Source organism: Pogona vitticeps, chromosome 4 (assembly GCF_051106095.1).
Source record: "Pogona vitticeps strain Pit_001003342236 chromosome 4, PviZW2.1, whole genome shotgun sequence".
Lineage (NCBI taxonomy): Eukaryota > Metazoa > Chordata > Lepidosauria > Squamata > Agamidae > Pogona > Pogona vitticeps.
In genome coordinates, this window is record NC_135786.1 from 127,296,924 (window position 1) to 127,322,747 (window position 25,824).

At 43.3% G+C, this 25,824-nt stretch overlaps 1 protein-coding gene and 1 long non-coding RNA gene across 15 annotated transcripts in view; both read right to left on the reverse strand.

Moving 5' to 3' along the window:
* Positions 1–25,008, reverse strand: part of MTA1 (metastasis associated 1) — a 141,959-nt gene extending 116,951 nt beyond the window's left edge. For 7 of the 14 annotated variants that reach the window (XM_078392458.1, XM_020813014.3, XM_020813016.3 and 4 more), the window contains exons 1-2: positions 24,672–24,849; positions 15,346–15,413 (exon numbers count right to left, since the gene is read on the reverse strand). In XM_078392458.1, coding sequence (XP_078248584.1) covers positions 15,346–15,413; positions 24,672–24,699 — 96 coding nt within the window. In that variant the 5' untranslated portion in view covers positions 24,700–24,849. Of the gene's footprint in view, positions 1–3,747; positions 3,790–15,345; positions 15,414–24,435; positions 24,514–24,671 lie in introns of those variants that run through there. The other 7 variants (XM_078392455.1, XM_078392461.1, XM_020813015.3 and 4 more) reach the window with 4 other exon arrangements.
* LOC144588915 (uncharacterized) lies at positions 11,714–13,164 on the reverse strand. Its single transcript, XR_013544672.1, has 2 exons — positions 13,034–13,164; positions 11,714–11,912 (listed from the first exon to the last, which is right to left on the reverse strand). It is a non-coding gene; the product is annotated as an uncharacterized LOC144588915 (long non-coding RNA).
* Positions 25,009–25,824: the final 816 nt, after the last annotated feature.

Sequence of the window (25,824 nt, forward strand, 5' to 3'; positions counted from 1 at the left end):
CAGTCAGAGTCTGAGTCAGAGAGCGCTAGAGAGGGTAATAGTTTGGGGTTTTGAGGCAGAGAGTGTTTAAGGAGTGATTAGGCAGTGATTAGTCAGAGTGTGACCAGTGTTAATTAATACAGAAGAGATTAAAGTAAAATGTTGAAGCTTTGAGGAACTTTAAGAATGTGCGTAAGAATCATACCTGAAACCATGTGTAATCAATAATCTTGTTTCTGTTAAAAAGTCAGTACTGGATGGACCTTAGTCTTTAATAAAGAAATATAAGTTAATAAAGAGATCAACTGGTGGCAGCGTGTCAAGAGGCATGTTGGGATACCTTCGTGAGCTCTGGGGTTGGGTGAAACAAGCAGGGGCCACGGGGTAAACGTCACATACACATTTTAAAAAAGATTCACCATAAAATAGGCCAATTTTTTTTTTTGGCCTATTATAGGCCACTGGTTATTTTTTTAGTTTCTCCTCTTTAGGTATGTTATGTAACCAGCTTTCTTAAAACTTAACTCTAGTTTTATAGGCATTACGCACCTATAAACACATCATTATTTCTTAGGTTAATTAGACCCATATGGATTTATTAATGATTTCATTGAAAGGACAAAATTTCAATTAAACTTTATAGTATTCGTATGACAAAACATGTTGTCTTTGGTGTTATAAGTGATCCTCCAAATGGTATAAAATGGTATATAAATTTATATCTATATAAAACAATTCATGTTCAGATAGGTTGTGAGCCAGGAGGATGTTATAGTAACATCCTAGGACCTATACTGTCTTCCGTTGTGTCTGAAAAACATTTATGATACTGTTTAGGCCTATAAGGCAATCCATTTAGATGTACTGTCACTCAGGCATTTAAGAGGCTGCAGTGTTCATTTAATTGAGAAATGATGCAAAGGCAAACAAGCCTTCCCATAGTATATCTTGCCAATGCTGCTGTAAGCTTTCCTGAAATTATTCTTATATATGAGAAGAGCCTTTGGGACACATGATGCTCCAGCAATTTTATAAAGAAAGTATGCCATGAAAGAGTGTGGGATTGGAAGTGAATGAAGAGGAGCAGAGCTCAGATTGAAATCTCCTACCAGGGAGACCACCTTCACAGAAGGTGAAAGAGCAAATAGTCCTCTTCCAATGATATCAACTACAATGTGGATGACCTTGTGCAACGTTCACCCCTTGTTATGCAAAATAAGTCATGTATTATTCAGGTTCTATGCTAATATGTTTGAGAGGCAGAGCCGAAAAGATATTTATTTATTTATTTATTTATTTGATTTATACCCCGCCTATCTGGTCTACTCGACCACTCTAGGCGGCTTCCAGTATAGGATAAAGGATAAATATATGTTAAAAGGCGGAGCTTGAGTCAGTCTAAAAGAGAGTCAGAGTCAGAGTTGGTTAGTCAGAGAGAGAGGGAACAGATATAGAGTGATAAGACTGGTTAAGAAAATAGGTAGAGAAGGTGACAATGATATTGTAAGAGAAAAGTATGTACTGAGAGTACTGTTAACGATTTGCTTGTGTACAATGAGTATCTGAAGATCTTCTGTTATAATTAAATCTGATTCACTTCAATAAATAAGTTCTGTTTGACTTTACAAGACAAGTGTCCTGACATACATCATTTATATTGTGGATTGAGGTAATCCACTGGTGGCAGTGAGAGGAAAATGCAATGTGAGCCTTTGTGAGGGCCAAACACGCAGGTGCCACAAAGGTGAATGCCACACCTTGTACTATCCATTTGGAAAGCAGGCAGTACAGTTACTTTGTTATGGTGGTTATGTGCTGTCAAGTAGCTTCTGATTTATTGTGACCCTAAGAATTAGTGACTTCCATAAGGCTCTGTCATTAACAGTCCTGCTCAGATCTTGCAAACTCAAGTTTTATGCTTCTTTTATTGAGTCAACGCAACAACTATTAGTTTTTTCTCATTTCTTTGTGCCCTCAACTTTCTGAACAATCCTGTTTCTCAAAAGAACCTTTCCAGTGAATCTATAATGTGCCCAAGAATGTCAGCTTCAGTCATCGTTGCCTTCAATAAGAGTTCGGGCTTACTATGGTCTAGAACCCACTTGTTTGTTTTTCTGACAGTCCAGAGAATCAATAAAGCTCTCCTACTTCCAATGAAACTATTTTTTTCATGTCAGCTTTCTTCGCTATTCACAGTAACTGGAAATTCCACAGAATGTATAGCCTTGACCTTGATCTCCAGCAGCACATTCTTACATTTGATGTTGCTCTAGTATCAGTGTAACATCTGTGTGGTCAAGTGCCCCACTCAACACCCTGACTGCAAATTCTGCACTAGCTTCAGTAGCTTTACCAACCACAAAGTACAGTCCCACATAAACGACACCAGTACTCAGAAGAGGGTCCCCCACCCCAATGCATTTATCTAATTTAAGTTTCCTTCAGAAGGGCTAAGACAGTAGAAAGAACAAATAATACATTAAAAATAACTCACAATGTTCATGAATCCTAGACTATTGAGTCTACTGTGGAAGGGAGGGAGGGGTTAATGCTGCCTGCTGCCTCACAGTTTATTTTTACGTATCCATCAATCCTGTTTCTCAAAAGAACCTGGTCCAAAGAAAGTAATCTTCAAGACACTTCTCCCCTGCTCCCACTCACTCAGAGGGGGTGAGATTAAAGCCTCTTCCTTTTCACTTTTGCCAATGATCATAAGAGAATTTGCAGAGGCAGGGTAGACTTTACTTTCACCTCCATTCCCAAATTTCTTTTTTAACCATTGCAACCAAATCAAAACAAAAGCCCCCTTTACCAGCAATACTGAGGATCACAGCTGCATTTTTTAACCTCACATGTCAATTTTATAATTCTAGTTTAAGCTCCTGCTAATGACAGAGCTGGGAAGGGACCAAAAGCTATCCAAATCCATCTCTCTTAACCACCAAGGCCATCAATACTCCAGTAGCCTGCATGAATACATTCACACCTTTAAAATGGTCTTGCTAAATTCATTAGTTCATCATCCATCTTCAGCAATTTCTAAATACCACAAAGAAAGTAACAGAGGCTTGACTGCAGTACTGCAATTTAACCACTATGCCACTGGGCTCAAAAGATTATTAGTCTCTCTTTATTACTGGGATTAGGTTGCTCACATAGATGCTCCATCCATCTTGTCTCAGTATTCTTTGATAGCTTCCTATTCTGCATGCAGTCAGACAAGATTATTTCCATATACAATGGGGGGGGGGGAATAAAAGATAGAATATGTCTCCATTTCAGTGTCGAGAAGAATACGTGATCTAAGCTGCCCCCACAAATTTTCCATATGGCTCCTAGCACAGAACCTTTTGAAATGAGAAGGCTGTCATCTCAGCCATTTTCTCCAAAGTAATTAAAGTAAGGAGAGCTCTAGGACTAAGGTGGGTTTCTTTGCCTCATGACTTTGTGGTGTCAGACACTATCAACATTTGGAAATCACAAAATTAAGATTTCCCACTGCATTACAGGTAGGAGCTGCTGCCTGTTGTTTTTATATTTTAGCATTAAGAACTCTTCCCAATTAATTGAAATAGACCTGTTGGTATTTCCAGGCATTTGTTGGTACATTTTGTTTCTGCATTTGTGTTCAGTGACTGCAGGTGAAGGGGAGAAGACACAAATGGCAGAAATTCAAGGATCTGTATAGTGAAAAAAGTATCTGTATAGTATGTGGGTATAGGATTTTTGCACTGAAACAAACGTAAAAAATATGACAGAGTCTCTTACTTTCGTGTTCATGCTCTTTCACTGACTTCTGAAATGGAGCCTCTGAAATACAAATCATTTGTTAAAATAAAACCAAGAAACACAAACTTTTGTGTTTTTCATGTTTCCATCTTTTGTTTAATTTTCCTTTGACTTGCTTTTGCCTTTATTTGCTTGCTTGCCTTTCTTAGGTTTTGGGTGAGGGGACTATGTATGTGCTTTTTATTTTGTTTCCCCCTACATATATGGGGTGGTAGTGCTTGGTTTTCCAAAATATATATTTAAAAAAACACAAAACCACTATTTGGTCAATTCAATGTATATTTTATTCTATTAAAGGAATAGCTCATTGTCTTATCTTGGTTTTCTTCTAAGGGGGCTGCTTGCTTTCATGTTTCACTGATTTTCAAATTGCTACTTGGTAAACCATCTATATAGTTCTGTTAAAGGAGCATATTATTTTCTAGGGTTTTGGGAGCAGCCTTGCTTTGCTGGTGAGGGTGCTGCTTTTCCTGGTTCACTCATTTTTTAAAAAAAATGGATATGTGGTAAATTGAATATGCATTTCTTCTTTTAAAACAGAATATATTTTCTTTTCTTTTTTGGGAGGGTATCTGTGTGGGATGGTGGTGCTTTCCGTTTCTTCAGAGTCTGTTGTGCTGGATGGAAGACTGGGGATGGCACTGATGCTGCAGTGTGCCTGATGACATTGGGACTGTACCTTGGCTTAGGTGCATGGTTGTTGTTTCATCCACTGGCCTTGGAATTCCTCTATTTCTTTTTTCCCAGATAGTTTGGGTGGGGCTGGTAGGCAGGCACTGCACTGTCTGATAAGTGTGTGGGTACTGGGTGGCTAGCTAAGCTATGCTAGTTGCTAGTGATATGCTATCAAGCTAGGCTATTATGTAGGTAGTATGTCTGGGAGTGTGCTACTGAGTGCAACTTGAGGGTGTGTGCAGGGTGTGTGTGTTACTGTATCAGTAACAGAGGTTTAGGGAAAGGTAAGTGGAAAGGGATGTGGTGGTTGTAGTAGTACTGGAGATGCCAGGAAGAGGACTTTGCAGGGGGAGGTGTTCCTTCTGTAACAGCCAAGATGATGTCATGTAGGAATTTGGACTTTGCTACTGTAGCTGGCCCTGAGGGCCTTGTGAGGGAGGACGAAACCCTGCCAGTGGTAACAGGAAGGCAGTGCCAGTGATGCCCCCCTGTTAATCCTGCTTCAGAGGTGATGACCCAGATCTCACCTTCTGCTCTCCAAGGGAGCAATCAGAATGTAGCATCACCCCAGCCCAAACTGAGAGATGGCAGACCCTCCTGGGGATTGACAGTTGGTATGTTGGCCCATGTGGCCGTAAACAGGGTAGAGGCAACCTCTGGCCTCCAACTGGATGAGCCATCAATGCCTGGTCTGTCATCAGCCTCTGGAGACCCACTCTGGTTGAGGAGATTTGAAAAGAAGAAGAAAAAAGAAGGAGCAAAGTTCTGGAAAAGGTGCCATCTCTTCTTCCTGGCACAAACCAGTGAAATCTCCACTCCCACAGCCTCTTCAGGGACTAGACTTCCAGTGCCCCAGAGTCTGCCAGTACCACCTCCTGACACCTACACTGTAATGTCCAATCCTGACATGCAAGAAGTGGAAGCTATCCTTGGACTAAAGAAACTGCTGACATCTGGGAGCACTTCAAGGTGGATGAGAGAGACCAATTGTTTGTTGCATGCAAGCTACATAAAGTCTAAGTGAGCAGGGGGAAGGACCTAGTACTCCTCACCAATTAAGGCCTGAACTGGCACTACAACCATACTCCCTCTGGTGCCCATTCCCCTTTCTGGAGCATCCTCCTCCACACCTGGTGAGAAAGACATATTGGGGAAAGCTATTGGTGTTGCACTGGGCAGCAGAAGTAAAAGTTCCCATTCTCAGTAGGCAGGGCAGAGTGAGGCAAACAGTGGCACACCACCTTGATGCTCTCCTGGAGCCATGCACCACACATCCCACTGAGTACTGGGAAAAGGAAAGTGTGGCCAGCCCTAACAGACATCAGTATCCAGCTGCTGTCCTGCCTCCTCCCCACAGCATGGAGTGGTAGGAAAACAGTGTTTGCTTTTAAACACAAAATAAAACAGATGTTCTCTTCCAACTGAAGGAATAACTTAGTTTTCACTGCTTGTTCACTGCTGCTAAGGTATTTTTTGTTACATTCCCCAAACTTACTGGGGATGGGTGTACACAGCAAGGAGATTTTTAAAATGTCTTGACTTCTGGTTCTGAGAATGCAAAACACACAGCATACAGCTGCATGCCTATGTTGGTGGGGTGAGATACAGAGAGAACACTGATGGCAAACAATGGCACACTGGCAATACACTGGCACTTGCAAGGCAAAAATGTGGGTTCAAAAATGTGAATTTGAAACTGTTAGAGAAAGACCACAGAAAATGGGAACCTAGAGTGGAAGGGGAAGAATGACCAGGAGAAGCTAGGAAAGAAGGCGCTGTTGTGTAACATTTCCTGCTTGCCTGGCTGATGGTGTGACAGACTGGGTGTGACACTCACAGTACCATGAGTGCAGTGCACTAAAGGCTGTGGAGGAAGGGAGTTGGGCTGGCAGTGCCAAGTAAGCAGGCACCAGGCCTGCCATGATCACAAGTAACTATGAATATGATAATGCAAAATACTTGCATCTACATAGGTCTGATGGTGATGATTTTTCTTTTTTATCTGTACTATTGCTTGTGAATGAACTGATGATGGGAATGGGGATAATATTCTGCCTGCACAGGTTTGATGATGACCGATTCATATTTCTCAGGTACTGTTGCCCATTTCTGGAGGGAGGAGATTCACTGTCTCTTGCCTTGTCCCTGGTTATGTTTTTTTGTTAGTTTTTGTTTTGTTTTTGAGTAGTTTTAACAGTTTCTTCGGGGCTTTTGGACAAGTGTCAGATAGAACACAAATGGAAAGGAAATGAAACAAAAGAACCTGAAAGAGCCAGCCCCTTTCATGATCAACAAAAAGACCAACACACGACAGACATGAACACCACAGAGGCAATGCCCCCCAAATAGCACAATATAAAACAAATACATCTCTAATAGTAAGTTCACATTTTTTTTCACACAATTGATATTATAAGTGAACAACCCTGGAAGATGCACTTAATGTGACTTTGATTAATCACTGTTTATGCCTCCCTACTCTGACTGAGTATATTACAAAGACTCCTCATACCATGAGTACAGTACAATGAAGCACTGTTGCAAAATATGTTTATATCATCTTGGGACGTTTTTGGTTTCACTGTTGAGGCCTTGATAATGTTTTGCTAGTTTGTCTGATGCAAAAGAAGTTGACACAGAACTTGAAGGAACACACTGCCTACATGTTAGTTCATCATTACTGATTCAATTCTTCAAACAAATCTCTGGCTTATGTATGTGGGATACTGTGCTTCTGTACTCATGGCTCAAAAAGCCAGGAAATGGTCCAATATTTCTGCACAATATCATGCCCACTTTGTCAGCAGGAAAAAGGATACCAAGTTTTACATAGCAGAGGTCAGTTTGAATGCTGACAATACCAATGCCAGCAGTCAGGATAGTCTACAGCAGTGGTCCCCAACCTTGGGCCTCCAGATGTTCTTGGACTACAACTCCCAGAAACCTTCACCACCACCTCTGCTGGCCAGGATTTCTGGGAGTTGAAGTCCAAGAACATCTGGAGGCCCAAGGTTGGGGACCACTGGTCTACAGGATACCCTCTTCTGCTTATTACCACTCACAAAGTGACACCACACAAGGGAAAATCTCTGAAGCTAGCCCCTTTTTTCATCAGTTATCCATTTCTGACCCAAACACAAAGTACCTATCTGGCCTACTTTTCAACAAGTGTGAATGGTAGTGAGCAGGCTTATGGAATGCTGAATTGGGCTGTTGCACAGAATAGTAGCAGGCATGCATCAGTAATATAACTGTTCCCTTGCCTATGAATCTGCATCCATAAACTGTGTGTGGTTCCACCAGTGGTTTCTATACTCACAAAACACGAGAGGGCCTGAGCAGTGTACATATTGTACATGATTAAGTTCACTATGTAGCTTTTTCGGTAGCCTCTCTCTCAGCACTCAGTTCCCCAAAGAGCAGTCTTATATCAGTTTATGAAAGCAGGTTATATACTAAGCCCTTTAATTGTATAGAGCAGTGGTTTCCAACTTTGGGTCTCTAGATGTTCTTGGACTAGAACTCCAGAAGTTTTCACCACTAGCTTTACTAACCTGGATTTCTGAGAGTTGTAGTCCAAGAACATCTGGGGACCCAAAGTTGGGAATTACTGATATAGAGGATTAATACATGGAGGTAGGAAACAGAAGAAACTGTAACTCAGAGCAAAGCCAACCAAAGCATACTTTCAAATTACTTATTCTCACTGGGAAGGAAACAAGCAAAATTTAAAATATCTAACCCTTTTCTATCAGCTGTGTTGAAAAGCAGCAAATGAGGAAATAATGGACACTGAAGAGAGTATAAAGTCACCACAGATCAAGCATTTAACCTCAGGTGAAAAAGTTTGAGAATTTTTCTCTGAACCTTGCTTAGGCCATTTTTCATTGACTGTTTCAGTTTGGGGCTCACTACCTGCTGACTCCTTTCGTTGTAGTTCTAGGTACTTACAGGCATTTCCCTGAATCAAGAGGGGTTAGTAGTTCTTCATTCAAGGCACAGGCATATTTGGCCTGGAATAAGGTGAAGAACTAGAGCAGGGGTCTCAAACTCAATTTACCTGGGGGGGCCACTGGAGACAGAGTCTGGCTGAGGTTGGGCCGCATCAGATTTTCCACCAAGCTGAGCAAGAGCCCAAGAAAGACACTTGGGAGTTTCCTTAGCCTGGCTGGGGCGAGGAGGAGGAGGAGGAGGAGGAAGCACCGCCGGGCGCTGAGGCAGCTGCTGGCCGGGCTGGTGCTGGGGGTGCCGAGAGAGAAAGAGAGCCAGAGAGCCATTTGTCTGGAAGAGGTGGCGGCAGCTGCTGTTGGTGGCGTTGTTGGAGGCAGTCTTCGAGGACAGGCTGGGAGCGAGCTCCGCTCTCAGGCATCGCTTGGCGGTGGCTCAGGTGCTTGGGAAAAGGGGCCAGCAGCGCGCCTCACTCGCCGACTCTCCCCCAAGACAGTGCCTCTAGCATCCTCCATCCAGAACTGCAGCCTGCCAGCTGGCAGACAGGGGGCTGGCTGGCAGGCTGCAGTTCCAGATGGAGGGTGCAAGGGGCGCTGTCTTAGGAGAGAGCTGGTGAGCTAGGTGAGGCTTTTTTTTTTTTTTTTTTTTTACTCTTGACAGCACAGGATGCATGGGCGCTTTGGGGGCAGGCAAGTCGGGGGCCACAAACTATCATCTGGCGGGCCGCAAATGGCCCCTGGGCCGCATGTTTGAGACCCCTGAACTAGAGAGAGAGCAAGGACACAAAGGTGGAGACCAGCAGGACCAGAGGAACTATGGGACTTTACATTTCTGGCTATAAGCCCTCATTGTGAGAAATTCAACTCTTGAAGTGTGAACTCTTTGAACTATGCTTTCAGTAAGTAGACAAAAACCATCTGCTGCTAATTGAGGGAGTATAGCAAACTCAGGGATTTAGAAGACCCTGTTACAGATATCCTACTGAACAAGCAGATTCCACACCTATCTAAAAGCATTCCATACTTCAGAATAGGTGATAAGGACCGTATATCTAGACAAAAACAAGGAAGCACCTAATGCGCATGCTCAGCTAGCAACCTGCCCGAAAAGAATATAAAAACAGGGGTCCGGGCAGGTATAATTTGTCTACTGAGACCAAAGGCTTTTGGAACCAACTACTTTCTTTCAAAATCAAAAAAACTGAGGTCATGGCCACTGGTCCCATCACCTCCTGGCAAACAGAAGGGGAAGATATGGAGGTAGTGACAGATTTTACTTTCTTGGGCTCCATGATCATTGCAGATGGTGACAGCAGCCATGAAATTAAAAGATCCCTGCTTCTTGGGAGGAAAGCGACGAGAAACCCAGATAGCATCTTAAAAAGCAGAGACATCACCTTGCTGACAAAGGTCCACATAGTCAAAGCTATGGTTTTTCCTGTAGTGATGTATGAAAGTGAGAGCTGGACCATAAAGAAGGGTGACCACCGAAGAATTGATGCTTTTGAATTGTGGTGCTAGAGAAGATTCTTGAGAGTCCCCTGGACTGCAAAGAGAACAAACCTGTCCATTTTGAAGGAAATCAACCCTGAGTGCTCACTGGAAGGACAGATCCTGAAGCTGAGGCTCCAATACTTTGGCCATCTCATGAGAAGAGAAGACTCCCTGGAAAAGACCCTGATGTTGGGAAAGAGTGAAGGCAAGAGGAGAAGGGGATGACAGAGGACAAGATGGTTAGGCAATGTCATGGAAGCTACCAACATGAATTTGACCAAATTCTGGGAGGCAGTGGAAGACAGGAGGGCCTGGCGTGCTCTGGTCCATGGAGTCACGAAGAGTCAGACACGACTTAACAACTAAACAACAAACAACAACTTTGTTTGGAACTTGGACAATGCAAATAAAGGATCAGTCTGTCTTTGGTGAGTATGCATGAGGTGTGAATGTGCTGAGTGCATGAAACCCCTTTTATTAGAATTGTAATCAATAGGTAATAAAGTATATTTATCTTGCATTTATTAATGTGTTTTGTGAGGTCCTTTGTTGTTTATATGTATATATACACAGAATTGTTCTTCTTGGGAAACAAAAGATCTAGTAGTCACTTTTTTGTGACACTAATTGAAGAGACTTGTGAAATGTATGACAGAGGAGCACCAGCGGACCTTTTGTCACCAAAGTGCGGCCAGGTAGAAAAGTCAGCCTATTGCTTCAGAAGGCTATAGAAAGTGCTCAAAGGGAAGTGAGGCAAGTAAAGAGTGTAAGTTGTAGCTAACCCTAAAAAGCACTGAGGAAAATCTGACTTTCTGCCTAGCCTGGGAGAAGGACTAAGAAAATGCTGAACTGTAAGCAGTGAAGCCTAGCCAGATATGCTTGTCTAAAACCTGATGTTGAAGCCTGAACGAAGTATGAGTTGCAAATACTTGGCTCACATGTGTGTATATTCATTTTTTTCTTTGTTAAACTAGATTTTCTCTTTGTTTTTCACTGTTGTGCATTTTAGCTTTTTCACAACTCATACCTTTTAACTGTTTATAATATGATTCTTTGGAGACTGAGAAGAAAAGGCCAAATGGAGAGCTGCAACTTTTCCACTTATGCTATATTATGAATTCATTAAAAATTACATTTCTTTGAAAGCTGCTGCTGGCCTGCAACAGTGCCAGGAAAGCAGCTGCTCTGAATGCTGAGACTCGAAGAGAGCTCTTAGTTTGTCACTGAGCTGAGAAACCACTCCACTGTGGTGATTTTGTTATGGCTACTATAAGTAAAGAAGCTTCAATCTGAAGCACTCAGCTTGCTGAGGTATAAAACGCCAACCCAGGTCAAATTGTCCAGGATTATAGGACACTTAAGAAAGTACTGGGCAGTGGGCAAGACAGGTAACACCACCAGCCACCTTTTCTCAATTGAGAAAAAGCTTTGCAATTAGTCAATGAAAGTGCATAGGAGATGTCTGTAGCAGTCTCTCTCTTTCTCGTATTATGTGTAAATGCATATAAAATGGTTGAGGATGTACAGTTAAAATTGACTTCCATAAGGATATTGATAGGGGTTTTGTGCAAATTTGCACTGAACTAACATGGCTGTAGTGTTTTAAGTCAGCTTAGTACCTTCAATGTATCTTCAGATCCCAAGTGTGGAATGTCAGTGTAACAATGTATTGGATAGGCAAACCTTAGATATACCACTCACTTGACAGTTAAAGTGCACGGTTGCATCATGATAACATGGACACAGATGGCAATCAGTTTGATATGGCCAAACTGACTGTGTCTGTGTCATCAGTTACTGAGGACAGAATGGAGATCACTCCCATGACATCAATGTAACATAATATTTATTTTAAAAGGATAAAACCTGGCAACATATATTTTCTTTTCATTTGACATAGTATTGTTTCTCTCACAGAAATCTTTGTTTTGCTTTGCAATTGAGTATGTCTACCCAGCAAATAGTTACATTAATAACAAACAGCTGTGACAAATGCCCATGAAAGTTCTGGAGATGGAGTGTGGCGATCTGGAAATCAGAAGCAGAAAAAAAGTTTGTGAACTATTCATGTTTCTTATATCTCAGCTTCTCCAGAGCATTTCAAAGTTATATTCTTGCTTTGAGATGACCATGCCATCTCCTCACCTTAATTTTCCCCTATCAGGTTATTTCTGTGATTATGATGCATACGCTGTATCCCTTTTTACTGCATTCCCAGGTGCAACGGCAGGATTATTTTTGCTTTTTCTCATGAGAACACACCTGCTTTTCTTGCTTCTCCTCATTGTGAGTTTCTCCCCCTCTCCCAGGCAGTTTTTTTTTTGGGGGGGGCAGATTATGGGATGCAGTGAGACTAGTTTACAATATCAATTGTTAGCTTGCTTGGGGTTTGGTTTTCACTGTAGGCATGTACTAGTGGCTAAGAATTATACACTCCACAGAATGCACTGGAACACTTGGGTGGCCCAAGTATCCAGAATGAATGTGCTTGTTTTCTTCTGCTTAAATTGCCTGCATCCTTTTACTAAATTTTCAATAAACTTTAATAGTGCTGATCTAAAGAAAAATACTATATTGAAAACAAATTTTAAATTAGGGAAGAAAACTACAGTTTTTTTTCCCACTCTCTCCCAGTCATATGAAAATTTCGCTAAACAAAAAGCTATACAGGACATTGTTATACAGGACATTTCTGTAGAGCCTAAAGGGCTGCAAAACTATGACTCCCTGGAAGCACCATGTTGCAGAGTTCAAATTATTTTTCCAGTGGCTAGGGCTGGATCTTGAAGACACTCAGGCAGCTAAAACTGCCAAAGAGTAAGTGGAAAAGTGAAGAGGACATATATCCTCCACCACAGCACTCCTTACCATCACTTGAAAACAACAGCCAAAATCCTTTAGGGATACATGTTAACACAACAGCAGCTCCTTCATTCTAAGGGCCATATGTACTGGGGTCTGGTATAACAGAATGGGAGGAAGCAGTGTGCCATGACAATATGTATCAATTAGTCATCATATACAAAGCACAAGGGCAGCCTGAATTTCAGTCTCCTCATCATCTCAAAGTGCCAGAAGATTTTGGGATGAATCCATGGGAAAACAAGGAAACGAGGCAAAAGGGAAGAAGGGCTCATCGCATATCATACCAATACTTCCAGCAGTTCCCAACATAACCACAGCCAGCAGCAAAGGTGGTTTGAGAATGTGGACTATGGTACTAGAGGATGCGGCTGAACTAATCTTCTTTGTACTGGTGCCAAAGCGAGCACGTTGGAATGGCCAAAAATTTCAGATACATTAGAATCAATGAAGTTGGAGAGGTGTAAATGCGTTGATAGATACATTTGTACATACTGTACAGCAGAAGGGATGAACAATGGAATGCTCATTTTTCATCTGTAAGGGAGCAAGTATGGTGGATTATATGCTAGTTTCTGAGATATACACAAATAACATATTTTCAAGTTTCATCAGAAATAGGATGCGACCTTGACAGCTTTCCTTGGAACTGCAGATGGAACAAGTAGAAATTGAAGGACCACACATATCTACAGAAACGCACCTTGGAGAAAATGTAAAAAGGTTTTGTATTTTTTAACTCTGTGCCCATAGATGTCTCTCTCTGATTTTTATACCTTGCATTCACCCGTATGTTTTGAAATGTGTCGTAACTCATTTCTTTCGAGATGTAATAAAACCTCCGTCCTCCTCAGACATCATCCCGTCTATCTGCTTGGTTCATATACCACAGTGTTCCCAGTTGAGGAAGAGGGAAGCAAGCCATTAGATTTGGAGTCCTTTGTTTGTTTGTTTGTTTGCTTGGTTTTTCTCCCCGCCCTTCCTAGACCAAGGGATGGAAACAGAACTGACACCAGAATTCCTCCCATTTGTTGTATAAGCAGGGGTTCCTTTCATCTTTGATGCATGAAGGAGGGGAGATTGTGGCAGCTACTAATTCAAAGGAGCTTTTCTTAGAGGCTGACCAGGGAGTAAGCTTTGCAAAAGGGAAAAAATGACTAGAGGACTTGGGTGTATTTGCTAATGTCAGACAACCAGAATCATATTTGATTTGGCTAGTTTTGGCAATTCAGTCCATAAAAAAGACATGAGTTAGAAACTGTCAACAAAACTTTGGATAATGAAACCTGTAAAGGAGGGGGATTGCAAAGAAAAGCACAATTTCTCATTTTTTCACCCTGTAAGCAAAATGAATGCTGTTGGCCAAACAACTGGCTTTATCTATTTTCTGTACTGTTAATATATTTTGCCTTTTGTAACTCAGTTACTATAATTTTAAATGACCACTTCTAGCTGCCTAGTAAAAGACTGCTGTTGCTGCAGAAATGCTGTTTGTCTTTATCTCATTTTGGTATGTTTCAACTGATTTAGGCTGAAATACTTTGAAAATGGAAGTTCAGAAAAAAGAGCAGCAAATATATGCTGAGTGACCCTTCTAAAAGAATAAGAAGTAAAAAAAATATACAAGTCAACCAAAATGCACTTGCTACAAAAATATCTTGGATACAATTTTTAAAGAACGTACTGTACTTATAATTCTTTGGAAAATGCTAAATGAAAAGGGCACTTAGAATGATGCCAGTTCATAACTGAATAGTAAGGAGGAAGTCTATAGGAGGATTTACTTTGAGAGTTTAGGACCACCGACTGCCATTTAATATTGGTCTGGCAGACTTGTTTGGGGTATGTATTAAAAATATTACTAAATGAAGACAGTTGATACTGGTGTGATATTTAGGCTGTGCTATTATAAACTGTCAACCTGATGAATCAAGAATTCAAATTTATGCAATCCTAACATTGTGCAAAAAACTTTGACAAATGGCTTAAACAATGGAATATTAAGTATGTGTGATGTTTTTGATTGTAGTCCTACACACCAGCCTATTACTGTGTGCAACCTGCAAGTCCTAACTCGGGAGATCAGATTTGCTTATCTCTTTGTTCCTTACTGTGCACTGTACCTCTATTCGAGGTCAAAGATAATCTCCACTCTTGTCAGCTCTAACTATGGAGTTGGAGGGCTAGAGGTGATGGACCTGAATTTGCAAAAGCCCATGAAACAGAGTCACAGTAATTCCAGTAACATGGCTCTACAAAGGATAGCAGACTGCCTCTCATACCTCTGAGACTTATGAAGGCACAGTGAAGACTACTTCTCCCAAAAACAAACATTCTCAGAAAGGACCTAAGATTTTGAAGAAGTGATTGTGTGGGGGCGGGGGAACAGTGGCAATTTTGGCACATTGTTTTGTGGCAAAAACAAATAGTACCTATTACGCTTATGCAGATCTCCTGTCTCTTATATTAATATTTTAATTCTACCATTTTCCATTGACAATCATTTCCAAATTATAGAAACAAAGATACAATAGAACCTCAGCTAAAAACAAGTTATCAATATCTTGAAAACAAGTAAGCACATTAGTATTGTTTTTACCTTATTGAGTTCTTCTATTCTACGGATCAAATATGGATTACTTGAAGAATTTTCGAAGTAGACATAATCTGGAAAAAAAGGATTTTTGAAGCATAAGGTTTTGAACAGTTAACTTATTTCTACAAAATGAATGCATTAGTTACACATAGCCTCCTTGAAAAGCACACTCCACTACAGGTACTTTTTACTTCCATACCTCACTGAAACACCATCACTCCATGACAGAGGCTTAGGTAGTAATGAGATTTCAAATCCCTTTTCCTCCATCTGGATTAATGCTGTAAAAGGGTGTTTACTCAATTTGTTACATGAATTTTTTAATCCCCCACAACCTTTGCCATTCTTCCTGGCTGCACAGATAAGGAACGTGCTACAGATGTGAAATTCAAGTAATGCCTTCACAAATTATCCCTGTGCAATAACATAATTTCTACTCTAGTCCAGGTGCCACTTTTTAAAGTAATAATCTCAAAACATAAAGATAAGGTTGGACCTAGTAAACATTGGTGAAGTGTGAGAACTGATTGACTTTTGAAAGTGAAAAAAATAAGTCAACATTAAACACTCCACTATAATTATCTGGTGTAACAGGCATACCATATAGAACGACAACACATATATCCATATCTTGTGCGAACACATCCTCCAAAAGAGGAGGAGCATACATCACATTTCTAGAAAACTAGCTACATTTCAGAGTAACCAAGTAAGAACTTTGAAATGTTTCATTTAAGAAGAACAAATTGTTTCCTCTAACAGTATACTCAGATGGTTCCAGAACAATAGTCTGGAAGCAGAAGAGGGTTAAGAACAAATACTCGGAGGTTTCAACATATTCAAGCAACTACAAGATATGTAGAAATACCAGAAGAAAGCCCATGGCCCAGGAGATGGCAACTCACCACAAAATTTGACATTTGGTGTTTCCATCTGACCAGACCACAAGCGGTGTATGAGAAGCCACAACAAATGCAAAGTTACATCTCAAACTGGTTCCTGTGTATTGTGCAAGTAATCCAGTCTCCTACCACAACACAAACCATGAAGCAGGATTGTAAAGCATTACATTTGTGTTATCTCCAATTCTCCTCACTTGTGCCCCTATGTACATATTTTCCTTTTTTCTTTTCAACAAGGGCACAAGGAAGGGAAGAACAGACTTGTAGAAAGAAATGCACAAAGGGGTTGTAGCCTTCATATATACAGAACCACTGCCTACCCCTTCTCATGACCTGCTGTCAGCCTCACAGCATTCTGTTATTTGCATTCTCTGTCCGGCCACCTCCAGTGCAGGACTGAGCAACGCAGAAACAGCAGCCCTGTGCAACAGAAGCAATAGGAACAGCTTCCTCTCATATTGGAAGGAAGAAGCACTTTGCATGTGGTGAAGGAGCTAGCAAATGAAAGGTAAGCTAATGAGGCTATCAAGCATGATAGAACTGTATTCACTGTATTCTCTTCTGTAATTTGTTTTGTTTTTGTGAGTCCTACTTGTATACCTAAAATATCAAATGTGAGGACAGAAAAGAGGAGAAGGTGATTAAAACAGGAAATTGGACAAAAATATTTCTCTGCTGAAATTTGTCAAGACACTTTTGTAGGTTACATAAAGCTTGTAGTAATTCTTTTATTACTGAAGAAATGGATCACCACCACCATCCATTAGCCAAGCAATGGATGTCAAATAAAACAAGCCAATTCCATCATGAAACAAGGATTTTTAAATACTAGAGGCATTCTCACAGGATGATTACAGTAAAATAACGTAAGAGGCAGGTGAGATCTCTGGTTAGGAGGAAACAGAAAGACAGCATTCAGAAGAAGCTAACATCAAAAGTGTGTTAAATAATCACACGCCATCAAGTCAATTCTGACATATGGCAACGCTTTTCAAGGTTTTCCAGGTAGTGGTTTACCATTCTCTTCTCCTGGGGGCACACTGGGATTGTGCAGCATGTCAAAGCCCACATAGGCTGGCTCTACTTGTAGGAGACAAAGTGGGGAATCAAACCCCAATCTCTGGCTCCCCAGCCAGATACCTAAACCAATGATAAGATAAATCATTTGATTAGATAAACAAATTGGAGCTATTAAAATGACAAGGCAGCCTAAAACAAGTTTATATATACAGTGGTGCCTCACTTAGCGAGGTTAATCCGTTCCGGAAAAACTATCGCTAAGTAATTTCACCGTTAAGCGAAAAGAAAAAGCCCATAGAAACGCATTAAAACGTGATTAATGCGTTCCTATGGGCTAAAAACTCACTTTAAGCGAAGATCCTCCATAGGGGCAGCCATTTCTGGTGCCTCTTAAGCGAGGTATCCATTCCAGGAAACAGTGGGCGGCCATTTTGAAACCGCCTATCAGCTGTTTAAAAAAGCATTGCTTTGCTATGATCGGTTCCCCAAGCAGGGAACCGATCATGGCAAAGCACCGCCAGCCAGCCAGCCCCGGACGCCCGGTCTCCATGGCCGAGCGAGAGCGAGGGGGAGGGAGCGCGGTCGTCTCCAGCCAGCGAGGGCTCGGAGGCAGGAAACCGGGAAGGGGCGTGCCTCTGACGGCCAGCCAGCCAGCCAGCTCCGGATGCCCGGTCTCCTTGGCGGGGCTCTCCCGGGGTGCAGACGGGGCGAGGAGGGGGGTCTCTGGCACACCGCCCCCCCGTCCAGCCGCTGCCACCCTGATCCCGGTCCTGGGCGGGCGCCTCCTCCTTTGCAGCGCTCTGGCTCGTCACTTGCCCCAGGGGTGCGGGCGGGGATCGGGGCCAGGCCCTTCCCTCCCTCCTTCCCTCCCTCCTCCCGAGGCACCAATCCGGAGCGCCCCTGCTCCCCCCTCCTGACTAGCGGGCCTTTGGACTGCTCGCGGCTAAGCGCTTCTCCGGGAGCAGCCCAAAGGCTCGCCTTTTGGAACAGCTGACGGGCGGACCTTTGGGCTGCTCGCGGCGAAGCGCTTCTCCGGGAGCAGCCCAAGGGCTCGCTTTTTGGAACAGCTGATGGGTTCCAAAGGCCCGCCGGTCAGCTGTTCCAAAAAACGGGCTTTGCGCTGCTCGCTTTACGCTGCTACTACTGTATATAAAACAATATAGACTGTTTTGCAAAAAATAACAAAGATTTTGCTCTCTTTAAAAGTAAAAAACATTTGGGGCCTTTAACAAACTTTCTCATTGGTTTAGGTATCTGGCTGGGGAGCCAGAGATTGGGGTTTGGTTCCCCACTTTGTCTCCTACAAGCAGGGCCATATATATATATAAAAACAAGTACAGTGGTACCTCAACTTGCAAACTTAATCCGTATTGGAATGGTGTTCGTAAGTCAAACTGTTCATAAGTTGGAGCACCATTTCCCATAGGAATGCATGGGAATGGGATTAATCCATTCCAGCATTTTAAAAAAATACCAAAAATAAAAATAAACAGAGCAAGTCCTACACTGGGACTGCAAAAAATAAATAAATCCAAAAATAAGACAACACAGCACAGAAACATAACTCCCCCAGTCCAAACCCACCCTCAAAAACCCACCCAGAACAGTTTTTTTATAAAGGAAAAAGCAGCACCTTACCAGTCCGAAGCCTCCCAGGCTTCCACTGCTGCTGTGACCGCCAGTGGCGGGAGACTTGAGCCTGGCAGGGGTGCTTCAGCCACTCACCTCCCACTTGCTCCGTGCTACCCTCCATGGGCTGATGGCGGGAAATTCAAATGGCAGAGGGCAGTGAGGAGCGAGCAGGAGGCGAGCTGCCGAAGAAACCTGGCCAGCTCAAGCCTCCCGGTGCTGGGCTGCCACTACCCCCGCCAGAGCACCCAGGAGGCTCAAGCCTCCTGGCTCTGGCTCACCCTCACCACCTGCCGCCCCTGCTAGAGCACCCAGGAGGCTCAAGCCTCCTGGCTCTGGGCTACCCCCAGGTAGCCCAGGGGGCAGCCCAATTAGGGCAAAACAGCTACAAAGCAGCAGCCTCTTCGCTTCCAACAGTTAGTAAATTCAAACTTCCCGCCCTTTCCCCCTGTCTTTTTGTGTTCATAAGTGGAAGCTCCATTCGCAAGTGAAAGCAAAAGTTTGCGAACGGAGCAGTTGGTAAGTCGAAATGTTCGTGGGTAGGGACGTTCGTAAGTCAAGGTTCTACTTTAATAGAGACATATTTTTCTACATACTAGTTAAGGGCAATTAGCTATAGTATCTCAAATATTCCATCCCTTATTCCTTTACACTTATTTACACAGAGTCACTCAAACATATATAAATTCATTCAAGATTAGTGATAATAGGTAAAGTTTCTCCTTGGCATTTAATCCAGTCATGTCTGACTCTAGGGCGCGGTGCTCATCCCCGTTTCCAAGCCGTAGAGCGAGCGTTTGTCTGTAGACAGTTTCATGGTCACGTGGCCAGCGCAACTAGACACGGAACGCAGTTACCTTCCCACAGTGGTGGTACCTATTTATCTACTCACATTTAGATGCTTTCTAACTGCTAGGTCAGCAGGAGCTGGGACAAGCGATGGGAGCTCACTCCGTCGCATGGATTCAATCTTACGACTGCTGGTCTTCTGACCTTGCAGCACAGAGACTTCTGCAGTTTAACCCACAGCGCCACCACATCCCTTAATGAAAATACCCAGCTTCAAATGGGTTAGACTGCAGCCATTCTCAATGGGGGGGGGGGGAGTCCCTGGCACATCTGAAATGGGTGTGTATCACAGACTGGACACAATTCTCCACATACAATCCTGTACATGGATTGTATTTATTCCATATTGTGTTTAGGGCTCTGGCCAAAAAAAGCAACATATGCATCATGCCCTTCAACCCATTGTATCTGCCATATTATACATCTCCCTCTCTCACCGGACAGTGTGGTTATTAAAAAACAAACTCAAATGGCATTTTCAGCCCACACTATTCTTCTCTCTCTCTGCTGTTCTTTGGTACAGATAACCACCTCAGATATGATGGGATAAGTTGTTTTTAGCTTGGCTAGAAGGAAATGGAAAGGACCAGTTGTGGCTGAATTATATTGGTATGTCATGAGCTGAAGGACGGCAGATATGGAGAGGATGGGAAACTCTCACCAGACAAACGAGAGATTTAAAAAAAATGCCCACGAGAAGAGAGAAGCCAGGGTCTTGTGGGGTAAGGTGGAAAATGGAACAGATGGGGACAAAAAGAGGAAAAACAAAGGCAAAGCCAGAGAGACACAGAGAAAGAGAAATGGAGTGAATTGCCTAGCACAAGTGTTTTGGAAGTGTGAGCCTACTGGCTCTCTATTTTAAATAATCAGAAACAAAAAGATGGAGGCTCACATTCTATGAAATGAGTGTGGTTTCACAGCAGCAGAAATATGTAAAAAGCAGTCACTTCATGCTCTGAAGAGGACACTCCAGCTTCGCATACAGCGTCGAAACAACACGGGAAGTAGCAGTTACCGGTTAAGTCTTTGCTCAGTTGGCTTAGAGCATGACGCCAGGGGCTACTTCTGACGGTGGGAGAGGTCATTGCACCTCACTAGGTAGATACCGCCCGCCTTAAGCTGGGCAGCCCCCAGCGAGTAAGGTGCTACCTCACCACGGTCTGTTAACCACACGGGGTGCGTGGGGTTTAGGGTGAAACCCAACAAGTAGATAGATAACCGTGCACCATGCAACAATTGTAAGAAAACTCCTGCCCTAAAGCTGGGCACCTGGGATGTAGGGATTGTCACTCTCGAATTGGCCTTCTCAGCCACACTAGACGCTGTTCCAAGTCCTCCATGCAGAGCACGATATCATGGTCTCTTGAGACTGAAGGATGCCTATGATGAGTCACTTCATCATCATCTGTGTGTGTGTGTGAGAGAGAGAGAGAGTGAAGGAGAGGGAGACTGAGAGAGATGTGTAGCATGGGCAACTGGGACTATTCTTCCTTACCAAGGCAGAGAGAGGGGAATGGCAAGCATGTACAGCAGATGTGGGCAGCTGCAGAGATTCTGGAGACTGTCCCAACTCTATTTTATATCTCCCTGGACCTCTAAAGGCCATGCTCACCCCACTGTTCAAAACAGAAAGTGATGGGATGGTAATTCCAGTCTTGACAAAAGGGCAAACATGGGTGTGGACGGTTATTTTTGAAATGATGAACAATTTACTGGAAGTTCTGAGGGCACAATTCTCAATCAAAGGGCAGTGTTTTCATCCTTGGTGATGGATGTGCGTGTCCAGAGTCACACAGGAAGCCTTAACAGACAACACAATTTCTCACCTTGATTTAAGAGTTTCTTGGACAGAAGGCAAAAGAGTATTAGAAACAATGGAAGTTGTTTCTTGCAGAACTGATTGCTCAATCATTCCTGTTATGCTTTTAATACAAAGGGGTAAAATGTGGTCATTGGCAATTCTAACACTAGTTCACAAAGCCTCAAGTGTCCCATTCGCTATTCCCAAGTGCCTATCAGACTGGTCATCAAATGGGTGGAGGGGAGAAATTTAGCTTCTTTCTTCACATAATCATTTGTGAGGCAAAGTTAAATCATCAGCCACAACAGCAATCTTGATCATCATTGGGACTCAGGAAAAGTAAAGCTCCTCTGCCCATCGCAGCTATCTTGCCAAAATGAGCATTTTCACTGTTGCTAATAGCAGCAGTGAAACAACAATCACCTTGGTTTCACCCATACGGAAAGGTAATAGAGACAAGGAATATGATTCAAGCATGAATACATTTCACCAAAGAATTGAGATAGATGCAAATATGGAGCTATGAAGGCACACTTGACAGGCTGTGGCTCCCAGCAAACTATTAGGATGACTTTTTTTGACTGAAACAATAGCATCAGAGGTAGGAGGAGATGACACTGATTTTATCACACATGAAAATGGTGTAGGGTTTACTGGCTCTGTCAATGTAACGTTTCAAGAGAGTTTCTGAAGATCAGAATTTCAAAGAATACTTTATTCGAATTAACAATGAGCAATCTTAATCAGAAACAAACAATACATATCCTTACCACTCTTCTGATTTTCAAGACTTCTTTATTCCCAATAACAAGGAAATGTTCCACCTCATTTTAATTTGTGAAGGTCCAGAATGCAAGTAGCCATCTCAATGTGTCAAGATGCTGGAGCAGTTTCAGGACAGGACACAGACTATGATGGTGGTTAGAGGTTTGGACTAGGATTCAAGGAGACCCGAGTTCAAATGCCTACTCTATCATGAAGCTTACTAGTGGCCCTTGGGACACAGTTATTTTCTCAGTCTGACTCATTTCACAGGGTGTTGTGAAAATAAAGTCAGAAGCAAGAGAGCCTTGTATGCTACTTGTACCTCATTGGAGGAAATGGCAGAACAGAAATCTCATACATACATGTGGTCACCATAAAACTGCATACATACATCTGATCACCATAAAAATACATTTAAGTTAAAGATAAAATTAAGTAGCTGGCTATAGATTGGATGGCGGATCTAATAAGCACCTGAGACAATGTTTCATCTACCAGTCCATAACTACACAAGGAGATGACATATGGAGAACCCTCTGTGAAAACAAGGATTTGCATTGAGAAAATGATGAACATCTCTTTGAGAAGAAGTATGATTATCATGACAACTAATATGAATATTAATATGAATATAAACAAGTTAGATCAGATAGAGCTATGCTGAAGTAAAAACATGAAACAGTGACTTTTCTTATGGAGAAGTTGCTATATAGCATATGCAACTGAAGTAATACATTAGTAAATCACAAAGAGAAGATTAAATCTGAACTGTGTGTAAGAACAATTGAATGTTTGAGAGATCAAGAACAAAAGTAGTAAAAAAAAAAGAACCACTTATTTTGTTCTTATTTACAGACATTATGAAATATGTCCACAATGGTTACAAAGTGTACAGGTTACCATTATTTTTAGAATTGCGGAGTTGGAAGAGACCCTATGACTCATTGAGTCCAATCCTTGTCAAGGAGCCACAGTAGGGAATCTCACAGAGACAAGTTATATATATCAAAATACTGAGAGGTATAATTAAAGAACCCCTCTTGGACACATATTTTGAAAGGTAAGACAGCTTCAGTGTTCCATGGCTCTGTATCAGTTCAAGCTTAAAATCTCACTAGAAGCTAAACTGAGGGCAAGACTCATAAAAACACAAGGAACAGCTGAAAATTACAAACAGAAGATCTACCATGAGATGTACTGTTTAAATAAAGTAAGCCATGGTCTTTAATTTTCAAGACCTGAGTAGGGGTGTCAATGACAGAACCTTCTGGAGGCCAGTAATTAATAGGGTTGCTCTAGGTATAGAAAGGATTAGTTAGCACATAACAACAAATTGTGAAAAATGAAACACAGTGGATCACCAACCTGACAAAAGTACAGGATCACCACCTGTTTCTAACTACTTGCAGTACAAATCTTGCCTAAGCAATCACCTTCAGCATTATTTCTCATACTAGGATCCTGTACCAGAAGGTAACTATTGGTTCTTCCTCTTGCCCATGGCAGAGAAGATCAGAAAAAGGATAGCTGTAAAAGAGTGGCTGCTTCTGCTTCTAGTCACTAGCGTGTGGGTCTCCCTCTGTGAGGCTTCATCTCATCTTTAGACCTCTCCTTCTCTGGGTACCGCTGGCAGAAAATAATGGGTCTAGCAGGGTCGTCCAGCTCCGGGACCCTGAGGTGGAAGGGAGCCTCCTTCCCCACCTCGCCCTGAGTTGCCCTCTCAGTACAGACGAAGAGGCGGATGCCACAAAACAGTAGCAGCTGTACCACTCAGAAAGGGCCAGGTGCGGTAAGTAAACAAACAAACAAACAAACAAACGGGGGGGGGATCGAGAGAGAGATCCTTACACCTGCCTCTTGGCGCACCTGTGCTCTCCTTTTGGGGCTTTCGGGCGGGAAGGCAGAGAAGCGGGAGCTCACCTGGGTCGAGGCTGCGCCTCTGGGCCCAACCTTGCCTCCCAGCCGCCCACAGAGACCGGAGAGGGCGCAGCAAAGGAGCCCCTTGCCTCCCTTTGCTCTCCCGGGCAGCTCCCTGAGGAGTTGCCAACTGGAGGACAAGGCGGGAAGAGGGGGGCACCCCAAAGGCCCGTTGCCGAGGACGTTGCACCCCCCCCCCAATACACAAACCTTATGTGGAAGCCGCCCGCCGCCTCCCTCACACAATGCCTGCCCGCTCGCCCGCCCTGCTGCTCCACAACTTCCCCACCAGTTCCCTCATCACAGCCCAGCTCAAGCCGCCTCACAAAGCCCGCCCCGCCCGGCCTAACTGCGAGGCTGGCGCGCTCTTTCTCCTCTCCCGGAAGATGGGGAACGGCGACTCCCCTCTCCCGAAAACACAGCCTTATTAAGAGGGCAGCCCTTACCTCCGACGCGGTACATGTTGGCAGCCATGCTGAGGCAGGACGACAACCCAGGCGGAGGCGGCTCCGGCTCTTGCCCGCCCCCCCCCTACACCACCGGCCTTTCTCTCTCTCTTTCTGGGAAAGGAAGACCAGAGGGGCGGGGAACGGATCCGAGGGAGGGAATTAAAAGGGCCCTGCCAGCGGCATGACAGGCAGAGGCCCCTCACCCGCCAGGCTCAGGGCCGGAGGGAGACTGTGCGGGGTGGGGTGGGGGCGCGAAGGCCGGTCCTGCCCTCCCCGACCACAGGAGAGCGCTGCCTTCCCGGCGCCCCCGCGTGTTCACGAGAGACGCGAGACCAGGCAGGCCGCGCACGCGCCCTCGCTTGCCTTCCTGGCAGGGACGGCGGGGAGGGAGCGGGCGGCCATCATGGGACGTCCTCGTGCGTTCCGTCTGGGTGGGAGAGGCGATTCCTTGAGCCCCGGAAGGGATAAGGAGTGGAGAACGAGGAGGAGTGCCTTTGGATGGGGTGCAGTGGGGTGGCTGACAAAAAAGAGTAAAAATACAAAAACAAGGGATAAGGAGTGGAGGAGGAGTGCCTTTGGATGGGGTGCAGTGGGGTGGCTGGCAAAAAATAAGGGTAAAAATACAAAAACAAACAGACCAACAACAACAAACCAACAACCACGGGGGTCAGTTAGGAAGTGCCCACTTCGAGTTTTGCTTTGGCTACGGAATTAACAGGCAGACTAGTTTCCTCCCGTTCAAGAACCTCTGTCTAAAGTACTAACTCATAAGATTACAATATAACATTTAAAAATAGCATATGCAGCCTAAATGTATAAGGGCTAGGCATTGTTCTTTATTATGATAAACTACAGTCCCCTGAAGGTTAAATGTTAAACACCTAATTGCCAAAAGGAGAAGACAGGATGATCTCTGATAGAGGGTAATTACAGGGACTGCTTATTTGTATAGGAGAGGTCTTCTAAGCAATACATCTATCTATATTAATATTAGTATTTTTAAAATTAGACTTATTTTTCAACATTGCTGGTGCTTGAGAGTGGACCAAAGGTTCAAGCTTGAAATTATTTATTATTAGTTGTTTTATTTATATGCTGCATTTCTCCCAATGAGGGACCCCAAGCGGCTCACAACATTAAAATTCACACC